The 17,082-nt window shown below is 42.6% G+C and overlaps 1 protein-coding gene across 2 annotated transcripts in view; it reads left to right on the top strand.

Moving 5' to 3' along the window:
- The window catches only part of TNFSF8 (TNF superfamily member 8), a 42,310-nt gene that overhangs the window by 17,331 nt on the left and 7,897 nt on the right, over window positions 1-17,082 (top strand). The window contains exons 3-5 of one of the 2 annotated variants that reach the window (XM_043498716.1): window positions 5,876-5,944; window positions 6,437-12,915; window positions 13,178-14,493. In XM_043498716.1, coding sequence (XP_043354651.1) covers window positions 5,876-5,944; window positions 6,437-6,897 — 530 coding nt within the window. In that variant the 3' untranslated portion in view covers window positions 6,898-12,915; window positions 13,178-14,493. Of the gene's footprint in view, window positions 1-5,875; window positions 5,945-6,436; window positions 12,916-13,177; window positions 14,494-17,082 lie in introns of those variants that run through there. The other variant, XM_038374952.2, reaches the window with a different exon arrangement.

Here is a 17,082-nt window from a genome sequence, read left to right as displayed (position 1 = left end):
TGAAAATGAGTAGCTCTATTGATCTCAGTGGAGTTACTCCAGATTTACTACTGACGTGCTTAGACAGCACAAGTTGACCCTATCATTAACAAGGCTTTGTAAGAACCCTGTGAGGTAGATAAGTATTATTCCAGTTTAACAGAAGGAGAAATTGAGGCACAGAAAGGTGTAAGTGACTTGATATCTTGGGCCAAATTCTTTGCTGGTATAAAATGACACAGGTTCATTAAAGCCCATTTACACCTGGAGAATTTGGCCCTGTAGTGTCAGATCCAGGTACAGAACCCAGGAATCGTGACTTCGGTTCTCCTGTTTTAGCTACTAGACAACACACTCTCCGCATCTGGATTTCAAGTCACAGGTTTTACTTATGCCCTGTGTAATTCTATGTTACTTAGTCAATAGGGCTTTCATGTACAATGTGAAAGTATCCAAGTAACAGCCGTGTTAGTCTGTATTCGCAAAAAGAAAAGGAGTACTTGTGGCACCTTAGAGACGAACAAATTTATTAGAGCATAAGCTTTCGTGAGCTACAGCTCACTTCATCGGATGCATTCAGTGGAAAATACAGTGGGGAGATTTATATACACACACAGAGAGCATGAAACAATGGGTTTTATCATATACTCTGTAAGGAGAGTGATCATTTAAGATGAGCTATTACCAGCAAGGGGGGGGAAGGAAGAAAACCTTTTGTGGTGATAATCAACGTGGGCCATTTCCAGCAGTTGATAAGAACGTCTGAGGAACAGTGAGGGGTGGGGTGGGGGAGAGAAATAACATGGGGAAATAGTTTTATTTTGTGTAATGACCCATCCACTCCCAGTCTCTATTCAAGTCTAAGTTAATTGTATCCAGTTTGCAAATTAATTCCAGTTCAGCAGTCTCTCGTTGGAGTCTGTTCCTCAGCTCTCGTCCCCTAATGCCCCTACTCTACTTGCGCTACATGATGACATCTTCATCATCTGGACCCATGGAAAAGAAGCCCTTGAGGAATTCCACCAGGATTTCAACAATTCCCATCCCACCATCAACCTCAGCCTGGACCAGTCCACACAAGAGATCCACTTCCTGGACACTACGGTGCTAATAAGCGATGGTCACAGAAACACCACCTTATACCGGAAACCTACTGACCGCTATTTCTACCTACATGCCTCTTGCTTTCATCCAGATCACACCACATGATCCATTGTCTACAGCCAAGCTCTACGATATAACCATATTTGCTCCAACCCCTCAGACAGAGACAAACACCTACAAGATCTCTATCATGCATTCTTACCACTACAATACTCACCTGCTGAAGTGAAGAAAAGGATTGACAGAGCCAGAAGAGTACCCAGAAGTCACCTACTACAGGACAGGCCCAACAAAGAAAACAACAGAACGCCACTAGCCATCACCTTCAGCCCCCAACTAAAACCTCTTCAATACATCATCAAGGATTTACAACCTATCCTGAAGGACGACCCATCACTCTCACAGATCTTGGGAGACAGACCAGTCCTTGCTTACAGACAGCCCCCCAATCTGAAGCAAATACTCACCAGCAACCACACACCACACAACAGAACCACTAACCCAGGAACCTATCCTTGCAACAAAGCCCGTTGCCAACTCTGTTCACATATCTATTCAGGGGACACCATCATAGGGCCTAATCATATCAGCCACACTATCAGAGGCTCATTCACATGCGCATCTACCAATGTGATATATGCCATCATGTGCCAGCAATGCCCCTCTGCCATGTACATTGGTCAAACTGGACAGTCTCTACATAAAAGAATAAATGGACACAAATCAGACATCAAGAATTATAACATTCAAATACCAGTCGGAGAACACTTCAATCTCTCTGGTCACTCGATTACAGACCTCATTCTTCAACAAAAAAACTTCAAAAACAGATTCCAACGAGAGACTGCTGAATTGGAATTAATTTGCAAACTGGATACAATTAACTGAGGCTTGAATAGAGACTGGGAGTGGATGGGTCATTACACAAAGTAAAACTATTTCCCCATGTTATTTCTCCCCTCCACCCCACCCCACCGCACACTGTTCCTCAGACATTCTTGTCAACTGCTGGAAATGACCCACCTTGATTATCACCACAAAAGGTTTTCTTCCTTCCCCTCCCCTCCTTCCTGCTGGTAATAGCTCATCTTAAGTGATCACTCTCCTTACAGTGTGTATGATAAACTCATTGTTTAATGTTCTCTGTGTGTGTATATAAATCTCCCCACTGTATTTTCCACTGAATGCATCTGATGAAGTGAGCTGTAGCTCACCAAAGCTTATGCTCAAATAAATTTGTTAGTCTCTAAGGTGCCACAAGTACTCCTTTTCTTAATATGAAAGTAGCATTCACCCATCTGGAGGAAATGATTTGTTGTGCACTGAAATATATTTCCTGGACTGTATGCTCTAGTTTATAACACCTAGTTTATAGCCAAAACAGTCAGGGAAACTATGGGGCGGGGCGAGGGGGGGGGAGGAAATGCAAGAGATGCAAGATCTTTCTATCTTAATCACAAAGTAATGGTTATTATTACTATTTATTATTTGTGTTACCATAGTGCAAGGAAGACCCAGTCACTGAGCAAGGTCCCACTGTGCTAGGGATTATACAAACACAGAAGAGAAGACATTCCCTTCCCCAAGAGTTTACAATCCCAGTATAAAACAAGAGACAACAAATAGCTATATATAGAGGGGATGAGTGCAGGGAAACAATGAGATGGAATTGGCAGTCAGCACACCAGCAACTGAACTGTGTCAAGGTTTTTTGTTGGCATCACAGCAAAGGAGATATTTGAGGGGAGATTTGAAGGTGGCTAAATGAGGTAGCTTTGTAGATTTTAACGGGGAGCAACGCCCAAGCATGAGAGGCAGCATGGAAGAACGCCTGAAGGTGCTTGTTTGAAAATTGAACCAGTGGGCAGTGGAGGGTGGCAGCATAGGTAGACTGGAGGCAAGCATCAACAGTGAAGGAGAGACGATAGGTAGGGCGGAGCAAGGCGGTGAAGGGCTTTGGAAGTGAAGAAAAGTACCTTTTATTTGACATGCTAGAGAAGAGGGAGCCAGTCGAGTGATTCAAAGAGAAGTGTGACATGCTCAAAGCGACGGGCTAGGAAAATGGTCTTTGCAACAGCATTCTGAATGGATAGGAGCGGGGTAAGATTGCATTCGTCAAGGCTAAGGAGAAGGCTGTTGCAGTAATCAATAAAAGAAAGAGAATTGGGGGACAGGTTAGCAAGAGCGTAAGAGCTGACAGGATCATTGGTTAAGAAGGGAGGAGGTCTGGCTTACAAACATCTGCATCCACACTGTGGCAGAATGTGAAATTCACTCCCTGTTGTATTGACAGAATTCAGCTCTGCTGCACTATTTTTGCCCAGTAGGGGGACCTGTTCTCCTGCTCTTGAGCAGCGGTAAAGCAGCTACAGAAATACAGCGCCCTGCTCACGGCAGTCTCTGGTTCACAGACAGTACGCATGAGATCACCTCTCTATTGCATAATTTGAGTCGCTCAGCTTCACGCTTGCAAATCAGTCATTTCTTATTGCCTCATCATCAGAGAAAAGGATCCGGGGGAAATGCATTGTGCGTAATGGAAATAAAACCTCCGAGAGGGTATATAAAAGGGTCAATTGTTTCATAACATTTAGGAAGTTTGCAAGAGTTCATGCACCACTAAAAAAGTTTAAAGTTCTCTTTATACAGTCCTTCTGTACTCTGTCTACAGCTTGATTATGCTGACAGGGCAGTGATTTAGGGCATGACAATGAGCAAATAGTAGTTCCAGGCTCAAGCATGGCAACAGAGTCTGAAGAGCTAATGGAAAACATCTCAATCATCTTTTGTTGGGTTTTACTGACTTTCCCCATGCCCCATTCCTCCCCAGCTTCAGTTCCTGGATTGATTGAAGGTGTTTGCATTGTGTGTATCAATTCCTCTTTCACTATTGTTAAGCAGGAAGAAACATATACAAAAATCGAATTGACTTGTATGAAGTAACCTGTGGCCTTCAGGTCTAGAGGGTCATCAAACTCCCATGAACATCTTTGAGCCCATCTTAACGTTTCTCTAATTATAAAGAAATAGGGTAAAATTGTCAAAAGTGCCCGTGTGAGCCTAAATCCCCTTTTCAAAAGCAAGGCCTTGTCTACCCTAGAAAGCTGTACTGCTTTAACTACATTGCTCTAGTTAAAGCAGTGAAACTCAGTAGGGTGGTTAAATGTGCTTATACTGTTATAACTTATCCCCATACGGGATGGGGAAGAAGGGGTACCAGTGTATGTCACCTTTATACCAGCATAACGGGTCCAAAGGCTTGCACCAGTATAATGATATCAGTAAAAAAATCATACCCCTAAATGAGATAGGTTTCAGAGTAGCAGCCATGTTAGTCTGTGTCGGTAAAAAGTAAAGGAGTACATGTGGCACCTTAGAGACTAACAAATTTATTAGAGCATAAGCTTTCATGAGTATGCATCCAATGAAGTGAGCTGTAGCTCATGAAAGCTTATGCTCTAATAAATTTGTTAGTCTCTAAGGTGCCACAAGTACTCCTTTTCTTTTTACTAAATGAGATAGTTATACTGATACAAAATCTGTGTGTGGATCGAGCGTTATTTAGAAAGTTAATACGACTTAGCTATGTCTACACTTGCAGAGTTTTTGCGCTGTCAGTTTCACCGGTGATTGGGAACCGGTGAAAGAAAAGCACTGGTTTGTGTTCTCACTTACTTCCACTGGCATCAGATCGTGTTCACATTTGCAGCACTTCCATTGCTGATGAGAGCACTCTAGGGTAGCTATCTCTCCATTTTGAGGGTAGGTCTTGTCTTGTGGGAAGTGTGGGGTGATGGCAGGGCATCCTGGGTCCCTGCACAGCCGCCTCTCCCCAAACACTGATCAGCTCCAGTAACTCAGCATTGCTCCAAGCAGGGGATCCTTTGCTCCATGGAGCAGCCATTGTCACCTGGCCAGAGGATAAGTGAGCACTTGCCAAGACAACAGGAAGGGGAGTTTCAAAGTTCCAGGAGCTTTACAGAGGGAGGGGCGGACGTCTGTTTACCTGGCGTCAGAGCAGCAGAGCTGCTGGCCAGAGTGGTCACCTAGGCACTGTGGGATATCCTGTGGAGGCTAAAAGCACTGTAAACAGGAAAAAAGGGTCTTCACATGCCCATCAGTGCAAAAGCATCACCGGTGAGAGCTGTACGCCTCTCGTGGAGGTGGTTTTCTTTTTACCGTGAAACTTCTGAGTTTCACCACAAAAAGTCACTGGCAAGCGTAGATGCTCCCACGATTTTTGCACACAAAAAGGGACTTTTTGCGCTTTAATGGCAAGTGTAGACATGCCCATAGACGCCGAAATCTCTTCTGAAAATGGTACTTCGGCTAAGTCATTTGCAGTACAATAGGGACAATTATTGCAAAATGTATTACAATAGGGACAATTATGTTTCCAGAACATTGATTTATTAATTCCCAGCAAATTAATTTCTGGGATAATATTTGGTTTATTTTCAAGTTCTTTCTCTGTTGTCTTTTATTGGCATCCTCAGCTGACAAGTATTCCATCTGAGTGTCAGCAGAATGAATTTAAAGCAATACTGAGCTAAAGTCATCCCTGACTTCAGTAAAGTTAAACCAGGAATGAATTTTCTCCATTCATTAAAAAATGAAATGAAGCTAGAATAGGATTATGCTGCATTGAGGACCATGGGACTTGGTCTTTTTACTTGGGATGGGGAACGGTTCATGTTGGTGTGGGTTGGAGAATCACTGCAAAAGAATGCTGGTAGCAAACCCTTTAATGGAAATGAAACTGCAATGGTTATTTATCTTTTGTTTCCTCCAGGGAATGATTTAGATGTTTTAACAACCCTACAGAATGCTTCATTTAAGAAAGCGGCTGCATACATGACAGGTCAGTGAATGAGTCCAGCTAATTCAAGTTTATGGGAGCCTATATCTCAAACTGGCTGAAGATTTTCCATCAAAAAAAATTTGGTGGAAAATGGCCTTTTGACTAAGTGGATATTTTCATGAAAATTGTACTGGTTTTGTGGGGAAAATGATTTTTTTTTAAAGTTTTCAGCAACCAAATATTTTGGTTTTAAATGATGAAAAAAAATATTGAATGAATGAATGTCTTTGTGCGTACTATTTCCCACCACATGTTCCTGACAACATTTTGACTACATCTGCTTGTGTTTAAGTTGGGAAGAGAGGAGTTCAAAATTCTCAGCCTAAAGCCTAGTGGGCCTAGGACAGTGGTTGTTGTCTCCTATAGGAGAATGACAGAATACATGGCTACCATTTACCAGCAAATAAGTCCAGCAAGCTCTCACTTGTGTGTTTAAATAGAATATACACCATATTGGTATATTGTATTAGCTCATTCTCCTTTTCTTTCTAGTGTCAAAGCCAATAAATAGTCCAAAACTGAAGTGGACTAAAAATCGTATTCTCCAAGACATCACATACAACAGCAACGGAGACCCGGTGATCCAGACGCCAGGCTTGTACTTGGTCTACTGCAACTTGCACTTTCATCTAACCAACTTCTCAAGAAACACAATCGACCTACAGGTGGACCTTCTTGTGAATAACACCATCAACAGGCAAACATTACTCACACACTGTCCCACCACCAACAGGCAAACAGTATTCAAGCAGTGTGCATCAATTGCAGACTCTAACAGGATATTTCAGGAGCTCTCCATACTCCATTTGGTGAACCTAGATGCAAATGACTGGATATCAGTAAAAACTGAGCAGTACAAATATTTGGATTTAGATTTCTTTCCCAATGACAATGTTCTTGCAGTCCTCAGGTACAGTGATAAAAGTAAGGAATGCGCTGACTGCTCCCTGTAGCTCAAAGTAACCTACCTTCAATGACAATGCCTCTGCTGGACAATACCTGGTCTTAGTTGACATATATTACCTCATCCTAAGGGGAAATAAGGAACTCTCCAAGCGTCCAAAAGAGAAATCTAAAACACAGTAAAACATTCACCCAACGAACACAGGAAAACACTCTGCTTTGGCCGAAAGTGGGATTGCCATGATGCCAGAAGACTGTCCGTCAGAAACGAGGCCAGCAAGTGACTAGCAGTCATGACAATGATGCCTCAAAACAAAAACAACCAAATTAGGAGAAGAACTTTCTATGCTGAAAATGATCAGATATCTGATATCTTCCACTTACAGAAGCCGCTGGGCAAGCATGACTAGCCTGGGGGGAATGGAACCTCTTGTCATCTGAGGATTTTTGAATTATACATGATAGTACTTTGAGCTAGTTTTTTTCCCAAAACTAGCAGTCAAAGCTGATAATTGATGCTTTCTTTACAACTAGAGCAAGCAGCTATAAATCTGTGAGACAGCCTGTGGGCAGCATCATTGAAAGCAGAGGTGGGAAGAAATTAGGTCAGTGTTGCCCAGCGATTAGGGCACTGGATTGAGACTTGGGTTCTGTTCCCTATTCTGCTACTGACCTGCAGAGTGGCTTTGCACAAGGTGTTTCACCATTGGTCCATCTTTCGTATTTAAATTGTAAGCTCTTTGGGGCAGGGACTATGTACTTGTACAGTGCCCAGCACAATGGGATGCTGATCTCAATTGGGACCTCTAGGTACATGCATAATACAAATATTAAAAGTAGTAATAATAATCTAGTCCATGTGCCACGTAACAGGCTTGTTCCTTATAGTATATGTTGAAGTGCTTTGTGAAGTCAAGTTTTAGATGTAATCTAAATGTCACCACAGCATACATGCATATAAACATTTGCTTTTAGGGGGCTCAGAGGAGGAAGGAATGGCCCACACTGCACTAAACACCTGCCATTTTGTGACATTTTAGATTAAGCTCTGGATTTGAGCACCCATATTTGGGAATGTTTGCATCTGGAGTTTTGATATGGGCCACCATCGAGATCTGGCATTTGGATCAGGGCTGCACTGTGCTTTTGGTTTGACCTTGCATCTGTTACTTCTGAGTGTAGAGGACGGAGGATGCGACAGTACAGGACCATGCTCTAAAGTTATGAAGTTATTTATCTATAGTACAGTAAATCAGAGTTTTACCTGAAATTCCAGTTTCACAAACATGTTTAATTAAAATGTAATTCCTGTACTACTGGTGACAGCAGAAAATGTAAAATTAAGAAAGCAAGCACTAGATCATACTCTCTCTTCACCATCAAAAGCCTACTGATATAAAGATTTTCATGAGTACCTATATTTTGTTTTAGCCACATGACTAGAACTGGGTGAACTGTTCACAGTGGATTTTTTCAGTGGATTTAGCTCTCTTGTGTCTTTGTGAATTACCCATAAACAGACTACAGGTTTTACTATGGGTTTTGTTATTCAGGATTTTCTGATTAATGGCTTGTGTGAGCACATTCAGAATATTTGTAATATTAATAATTCATTAATTGTGTCATGTAACTGGTCACCCAAGTCACATGGTATGGTTTCTGCTCCCTGGTCAGATGATTTCAAAATGCACAAAGAGATTTCAAAACACATCCACCCCATCTGTGCAAATACACAGTCACACAAAAATGTGTGTGGGGGGAAACATAATTACATAAGTTGTAGATTCCAAGGGCAGAAGGGACCAGTGTGGTGATCTAGTCTTGCAGGCTGTAGAACTCCTCCAAAATAATTTCTGTTCGAACTAGAGTGTATATCTTTTAGATCAGAGGTTCTCAAACTGTGGTCCGTGGACCACCAGTGGTCCGCGAGCTCCATTCAGGTGGTCCGTCGGTAGTTCCCTCTAAAGTGCGTGCTTGAGCAGCCACACATGAGAGAATGAAGGGCCACCCACCCAATTAGTGGAGATGTGCAGGTGTGTCTCCACTAATTAGGTGCCTGGATACTGGAGAAGACGCACATGTAAGGTGAGGTGATGGCCTTGGGGGGGAATAAGGGGTAGGTGGGAGGGGGCAGTGGGGTGAGAAGACGGGGTGGGAGGAATTTGGGATGTGCAAGGCTGCGGTGGCCAGAGAAAGAGGCAACTTTCCCCAGAGCCAGGGCTGTAGCAGCCGGGGAGAGATGGCCCTCCTTCCCAGCCCCAGCTTGGGGGCTGCTGTGGTGGAAAAGAAAGGGAGATACCCCCAAACACACACACCCTTCACAGTCCCAGCTCAGGGGCTGCCGAGCAGGGAAGAGAGGGTGCATCCATTGCATTAGAAAGGTAAGACTACTGGTATAACAATATGAGTTGTGTGCTTTTATATGTAGAACAAAAAAACCCACTTATTATTAAGGGGTTTTTTTCTACAGAGTTTTTATCCAAAGCGCTTTACAGTAGTTAGCTAACAGTACAAACAACATTTGGAAAGATCATTAAGTGGTCCGCTGAGACCCTCAGCAATTTTCAAGTGGTCCGCAGAAAAAAAAGTTTGAGCACCACTGTTTTAGATCATTCTGTTTCGGTGACCATTCATGTGAAAAATATTTCACACACATACACACACTTGCAAAAAATGAGTGAAAGGGATCACAGATAGTATGGAAACAAAACCATGTTTTTTATTTAAAGGAATATATTTTTTGCAGCATTCACTTAGCTCTACACATTCAGACCCTTGGTAGAATCAAATCATCACTCTGCTCTTAAAAATCTATAATGGTCTATGAATCGCTTTCTATCCAGCATTAGCCTGCACTTGTGTGTTGTATGAGTAGAACCCAACAAAGGTTAAAGAGGCTCATCCCTCTTAGGAACCTTTAACAAGAGTTGATTTTTCAGCCAACGTGAATGCAGGAGCAGCACTGACACTAAAAAGGCTTTGAATTTGAAGGGGAAAATAGCTCTTTTTTTAAAAAAAAATCCCCCTGCAAAAGATGATATGTCGCTATTCCTTCAGCAAATGGAGGAAATAATGGAAGAGTGGAATTAGACCGATCAGCCCCTGGCTTTGCACGATGGCAGGATAGAACAATCTTGCCCTTACCATGCCACATCCAAGAAATAAGCATAAATTATAGCCAGAAAGTCAGACCATCAGCTAAATGTGTGTCAAACGGCTTTCATTAAAACAAAGCCCCGGGCCAGGCATCAGACTCCACACTTCATTGCAGATTCCAAACCACTTTACTATTTCATCTTCTCCCCCACCCCCTCTCTTCTCCTTGTTTTTGGCCATGTTTATAGAATAAGAAAACCCATTTCTTTGCACTACATCATGCCTTTTCAGCAAGGTCAATGGTGACAGCCTTTGGAGGACACATAATTCCACAGGCCTAGACTTCACAGGTTGCAGAAGACCAAATTCTCAATGAAGGCCACTTTTCAGAAGGTGGTTGTTCTCTTGTATTAAATCTGCCTAGCTTGGTCTTAGTCCCAGGACACTCTGGTTATGCAAAGTTCCTTCAGTAAGGGTGGTAGCCCAACCCTGCAGTCCTTACTCAAGCAAGACTCCCAAAGACCTCTAGAGCTCTTTGGAATCAGGAGCTTTTCCTCTTTTGCCCTTCTCATTGTCTCTCAAATCCACAAGTTCTGGATGTACCTTCTCTGAGATTCCCTAAAAAGATAGAACAATCTTGGACCATTGAAAGAGCCTATGTCACATAGACACTTTTGACTATGCCTCCCCATGTCCTCAGGTGTGGCAATCCTGTGGCTTTCTGTGCATACTCTCTGTTCCTAACTTGACCAGAAACGGGAAGCAGCAGAAACCTCACACGGCAGTCTGTTCTTTCTGGGTATCTTGTCCTTGTTCAGAAACCAAAAAATCTAAGTCCTTTGAATCTTTTTATGCTTTCTTGACCCGACTCTACAGATTTTGGAAGATTTGTCCATCACTGATAAATATAGGCGAGACTTTCAAAAATGCTCAGCATTGGTCTAACTCTGCTCGTGTTGCTTTACCATTGACTTCAATAGGAGCAGAGTTGAGTGCTTTTAATAATCCCACCCTCTGACAATTAAAAATCAGAAGGATGAGCTGGAGTCATCGATTTCAGAGGTGGACCTGAACTTCCCCAAAGGAGGAAGGCTTGGGAACCAGGCTTTTGACTCAGACCATTATAAAGCTTGAGGTCACCTGCAAAGTTCTGATCTTGATTCAAACTTTCCCAAAATTCAGAGGTGGCCAGAACTGAGGGATTTAGTTGTGTTCTAACTGTTACATATTCTCAACCTAGGCAATGGGTGGTTTCATCAGGTGACTTGAAGTTTCCTTCTCCATTTATGTCCATTCTTCAGATCTTCCTGGCCAAGGGTCTGGGGGGCAAGATTCTACACAATCTGGGTGAAATTCTACACTGTGCTGAGGGCTGGCACAGGTATATGCACCACATAAATCCCACTGATGCTATATTGTGAGAATCCAAGTTGAACATAAATGTTGCATAGGCCTTGTTTTGGTCCTCCACAACGGGGCTCCTATAGAGGGAACAATAATAAAGATACGACTTCCACCAAACAGACTGAACTAAGCAGTTAGAATAAGGCTACGTTTATACTACAGTTTATGCTGGCATAATTTATGTCACTCAGGAATGTGAATATTCCACCCCCATGAGTGACATAAATTAGGCTGGCATAAGCGCTCGTGTGCACACCGCAATATCAGCAGGAGAGCATCTCCCACTAACACAGTTTCTGCCACTCGTGGGTATTTTTATGCTGCCAGGAGAGCTCTCTCCCATCAATATAGAGCATCTTCACCATACACACTGCAGCCCTGTAAGTGTAGACACATCTGAGGCCGTAGAGACTTGGAGTAAAATTTTCATAGGTACCTGAGTAATTTAGGCCCAGATCCTCAATGGCATTTGGGTGCCTAACTCCATTGAAATCAATGGAATTTTTGAGAATCTGGGCCAAAGCCCAATTTTCCAACATAACTGAAGAAGTTAGGAGCCTAAGGGCCTGTTTACATGAGTGTAATGCACACTACAGGATGTGATTTCTAAAGTGCATTAATTGGTCCATGTAGGCCCTGCTGGTGTGCAAAAATGGTTTGAAACAGCACAGTGTTAAAGCACCCTAGGGAAACTTTAGTGCGCACCAGTCTGGTCTACACGGACCAATTAATGTGCAACACATTAGTGAGCATTAGACATCACACCGCCACAGTGCACATTGGCACACCGTGTAGACACGCTCTAAGTTTAATATAAAGTCAGTGGGACTTGGATGCTTTTGGAAAATATTACCTTTAGAGACCCCCCCTCTCTAAAGAAATGTCATGAAGAAATGTCCAGGGTTAAATTTTCAGATGCAATTGTTGATTTTAAGGGCCCAACTTGACACCTCCTTGAGGGTCCTGCTTTTCAGAGGATGGGAGTTTATCACTTTCTGAAATTCAGGTCTCTTTAAGGTGCTTTAATCTGGGTGCCCTTCAAAACACCTAGCACCACTGGTTACTTTTGAAAATGTATTATTATTTTGCCTAGGAGCACTAGTCATGGACCAGACTCCCATTGTGCTAGGCACTGTGCAAATACAAATGTAGGCCCTGTTCTTTGCTGGGACACTACTAAATTAAGACCTGATCCTTCGAATGCTTAAGAGTGGAAACAACTTTTGACTCCAAGAGGATTACTCATGAGCATCTCATTTATGTGAGGATAAGCACACGTGTAAGTGGTTGTAGGAACAGGGCCTGTGTGTTTGCAGGATTAGGCCCTTAACTAGTGTCATGATAGTGTTCTACCCAATGATAGGCTGAGGAACCAATAATATTCCAGGGCCCTTGTCTTCTTCAGTCCTGTTTAATACAAAGATTACTATAAAGGTAATTAGCCCTGACGTGTGATCATTTCTTACAGTAGAGGCCCAACAGAAGCTTGCTTGGCATTAAGAACATAAGAGCGGCCATACTAAGTCAGATCAAAGGTCCATCTAGCCCAGTATCCTGTCTTCTGACAGGTTTCAGAGTAGCAGCCATGTTAGTCTGTATTCGCAAAAAGAAAAGGAGTACTTGTGGCACCTTAGAGACTAACAAATGTATTTGAGCATAAGCTTTCATGAGCTACAGCTCACTTCATCAGATGCATTATTATTTAATATTATTATTTTCCACTGAATGCATCTGATGAAGTGAGCTGTAGCTCACGAAAGCTTATTCTCAAATAAATTTGTTAGTCTCTAAGTTGCCATGAGTCCTCCTTTTCTTTTTGTCTTCTGACAGTGGCCAATGCCAGGTGCCCCAGAGGGAATGAACAGAACAGATCATCATCAAGTGATCCATCCCCTGTCACCCATTCCCAACTTCTGGCAAACAGAGGCTAGGGACACCATCCCTGCCCATCCTGGCTAATACCTATTGATGGACCTATCCTCCATGAATTTATCTAGGGAAAGTATGACATTTCAGAGCAGCAGCCAGTCCCACATCTCCCCAGTGGCATCTGCTTGTGCAGCAAATCATTGATGCCAAGTGCAGAGCAGGGCTGGAGAATATTTAGATAGTTGGCTTGCGTTCCTGGTTAGGGCATGTTTAGATTTTGTTTTTCAGTACGTGGAGAGAGGGAAAAAAAAGGAATGAGAGTGGATGCTATTGCAGTTAATGGCTTGAATCGGATTTCACTTTTACCAGTTTACACTCATTACCAATGGTCAAAAATGAAGGGGGGCGGGGAGCCCCCCAAAATTAAAATGTCTACCATTTTAATGCTGCAGGTTTTGAAGAGGAATAATTTGTTTACTCTACCTTTTCATCAATATTTTATTGAATATTTTTTCTTCAAACATTCATTTTTGAAATGTTTCAACTTTTCAGATTTTTAATTTCTTTGTTTTCCCCTCTCCCTCCTTCTCCCCCCACCCCCATGTCTTCCTTTTTCCACTGAAAAATGGGTGGGAGAAAAGTGGAAGAGAGGGAGGGAAAAGGAAAAACCAACCCCAAAACCTCCACATGCAATAAAAAAACTCTCCAAACAGCCGTTTTTTTTGTTTTCCAATTTCTAAAAATACATTTTTAAAAAGAAAAGTTTAAAAGACAGTATTTTTTTCTTGAAAATGTTCAACAATGTTTTTGTTAAAACAATTTCAGTTCTATTGCTGCTGCATCCCCATTGACTTCATTTAAAATTAATGCCAGTTTAGGTCACTATGCTGAAAATAAGTGTCCCTGTGCTTGAAATTGATGAGACTATTCACATGTTTAGGGTTAAGTACATGTGGAAATCCTTGAAGGATGAGAATCTTGCACTGGGCTAACTCCACTGATTTCAAATGAGTTAATCCAGATTGGGACCTGATTCTGATCAGCATCATTGTGAGCAGGATTGGGTCTAGTGTGTCAAAGCCTTTACCGTTAAAGGCTATTTAAACAAAATATGTATAAACAGGATTGTGTTCAGTGAGATAGTATAGCCTGGGGCTTTAGCAATGAACACAGATATAGGACATCTAAATAAATGGCATGTAAACAAACTAAAATGAAGCAGGTTTTTTTGTAAATTGTTATTTTCTTTTTAGAAATCTGAATAAATAGATCTGGTTTGTAACTCAGTTATGGTTTGTTTTTAATCTCAGTAAGTGTCATAGATAAAGATATAAGCCCCAGGGTACAAACAAGCATTAGACATTCTGGTGCAGACAGGATTGTGGACTGGTATTCAGCTGACTTCGGCTCAATTTTGGTTAACTCAATACATGTAAGTTCTTGGGGGGGGGGCAGATTTGTGTGAAGTCTAATTGTCCTGGCATTGATCCTCGCATTCTGCTTCCACTGATCAGAGGTCCAGAGCCAATGGAACTCAATGGAAACTCTTCAGTTAGTGTAAATCACAGTGTAAAGGTAGCCAGCCAGTCAGGCAGCGGCACAGACAGCTGCAGCGGCACAGGAGCTAGCAAACAGAGCTCTAAACAGGGGAGTTTGGATTGTGGTGCTTGTTTGGGGTTTGCTTTTGCTGGGGGGGGTGGTCTTTTTGGTGTGGCTTGTGTTTCCCAGATTAACAGGATTTAGGTGGGAAGGAGATGACAGATACAGAGGAAGCTGTGGGAGTGACTCCTGCAGTGAAAGACACATTGAGGATGACTGGATGTGGAAGCTGTGGTATGTACGTGATCCTGGAGGGGGGAACCGGTAAGAGTTTTGTCTGCATGAAATGCCGTCTGATAGAGCTGATGGAGGAAAAGATCCGAGGTTTGGAGATGCAGGTGGAAAGTCTCGTTGAGTTTAGGAAGGGGTTTGAGCAGATGATGGAGCAAAGATATGAGGTATCTGAAGGGAAAAGCTCAGACTCTCGGATGGAAGCAGGGCTGGGGAATTTTGAGGAGAGACTGGATGAGGAAAGTGGTCAGTGGAAACATGTGACTCAAAGAACCAGGCAGAGAAAAAGACGGGCTAGTGAAGGAGAAATAGAGCTTAGGAACAGGTTTGCAGAGTTGGAAAATGAAGAAGGGGCTCAGCAGGTACTTGTTGAAGGTGGAAGGGTAAGGAAGAAGAGAAGAGAGGCTAGCCCTATAGAAAAAGGGGAAGAGTCAAGGGAGACTACACCAAATATGAGCCCCAGGAGGATACAGGATGGGTTGAAGAGAATTGTAAGGGAAAATAGGAATGGAAAGAACTTGCAGCCAGAGGGAACAGGGGAGAGACTGGAGAATAGCACTGTCACCAGGAAAAGGCAGGTCTATGTGATCGGGGACTCTTTATTGAGAAGAATAGACAGGCCTGTAACTAGAGCTGATCCTGAGAATAGAAGGGTGTGCTGTCTTCCAGGTGCTAAGATAAGGGATGTAGACCTGAGGTTGAAAAGGATCCTCAAGGGAGCGGGAAAGAATCCCCTAATTATCCTTCATGTGGGAACAAATGATACAGCCAGATTCTCGCTGGAAAGTATCAAGGGAGACTATGCTAGGCTGCGGAAGACGCTTAAGGAAATTGAGGCTCAGGTGATCTTCAGCGGGATCCTTCCTGTTCCTAGAGAAGGGCAACAAAGGTGTGACAAGATTATGACTGTCAACAGATGGCTTAGGCAGTGGTGCTATAAGGAGGGCTTTGGGATGTATGGCCACTGGGAGGCATTCACGGACAGAGGTCAGATCTCTCAGGATGGACTTCATCTGAGTAGGGAAGGAAATAGACTTCTAGGATCGAGGCTGGCACAACTGATAAAGAGAGCTTTAAACTAGGAATTGGGGGGAGATGGATGGGAGATGTCCGGAAAATCTCCACGCCAGATTTTAGCATTGAGAGGGAAGAAGATGAAGTAAGAAAGGATACAGCCATGGGTAGGAGAATGTATATAAGGAGCGAGGGCGGTGTGGATACTAGTCTAATAGGTTATAATGGCTGTAGAATGACTGTGCCTAATAGGGTACAAAATGTGAGCGAGGCCAAACAGCAAAAATTAAGATGTTTATACACCAATGCGAGGAGTCTAGGTAACAAAATGGAGGAACTAGAGCTACTGGTGCAGGAAGTGAAACCAGATATTATAGGGATAACAGAAACATGGTGGAATAGTAGTCATGACTGGACTACAGGTATTGAAGGGTATGTGCTGTTTAGGAAAGACAGAAACAAAGGTAAAGGGGGTGGAGTAGCATTGTATATCAACGATGAGTTAGAATGTAAAGAAATAAGAAGCGATGCAATGGATAAGACAGAGTCTGTCTGGGCAAAAATTACATTGGGGAAGAAAACTAGTAAAGCCTCTCCTATGATAGTGCTTGGGGTGTGCTATAGACCTCCAGGATCTAATTTGGTTATGGATAGAGCCCTTTTTGATGTCTTTAATAAAGTAAATACTAATGGAAACTGCGTGTCATGGGAGACTTTAACTTCCCAGATATAGACTGGAGGACCAGTGCTAGTAATAATAATAGGGCTCAGATTTTCCTAGATGCGATAGCTGATGGATTCCTTCAACAAGTAGTTGCTGAACCGACTAGAGGGGATGCCATTTTAGATTTAATTTTGGTGAGTAGCGAGGACCTCATAGAAGAAATGGTTGTAGGGGACAATCTTGGCTCAAGTGATCATGAGCTAATTCAGTTCAAACTAAATGGAAGGATTAACAAAAATAAATCTGCAACTAGGGTTTTTGATTTCAAAAGGGCTGACTTTCAAAAATTAAGGCAATT

This window comes from Dermochelys coriacea, chromosome 16, assembly GCF_009764565.3.
Source record: "Dermochelys coriacea isolate rDerCor1 chromosome 16, rDerCor1.pri.v4, whole genome shotgun sequence".
Lineage (NCBI taxonomy): Eukaryota > Metazoa > Chordata > Testudines > Dermochelyidae > Dermochelys > Dermochelys coriacea.
Note: the sequence above shows the minus strand (reverse complement) of the source record. Positions and strands in the feature narration are given on the sequence as shown.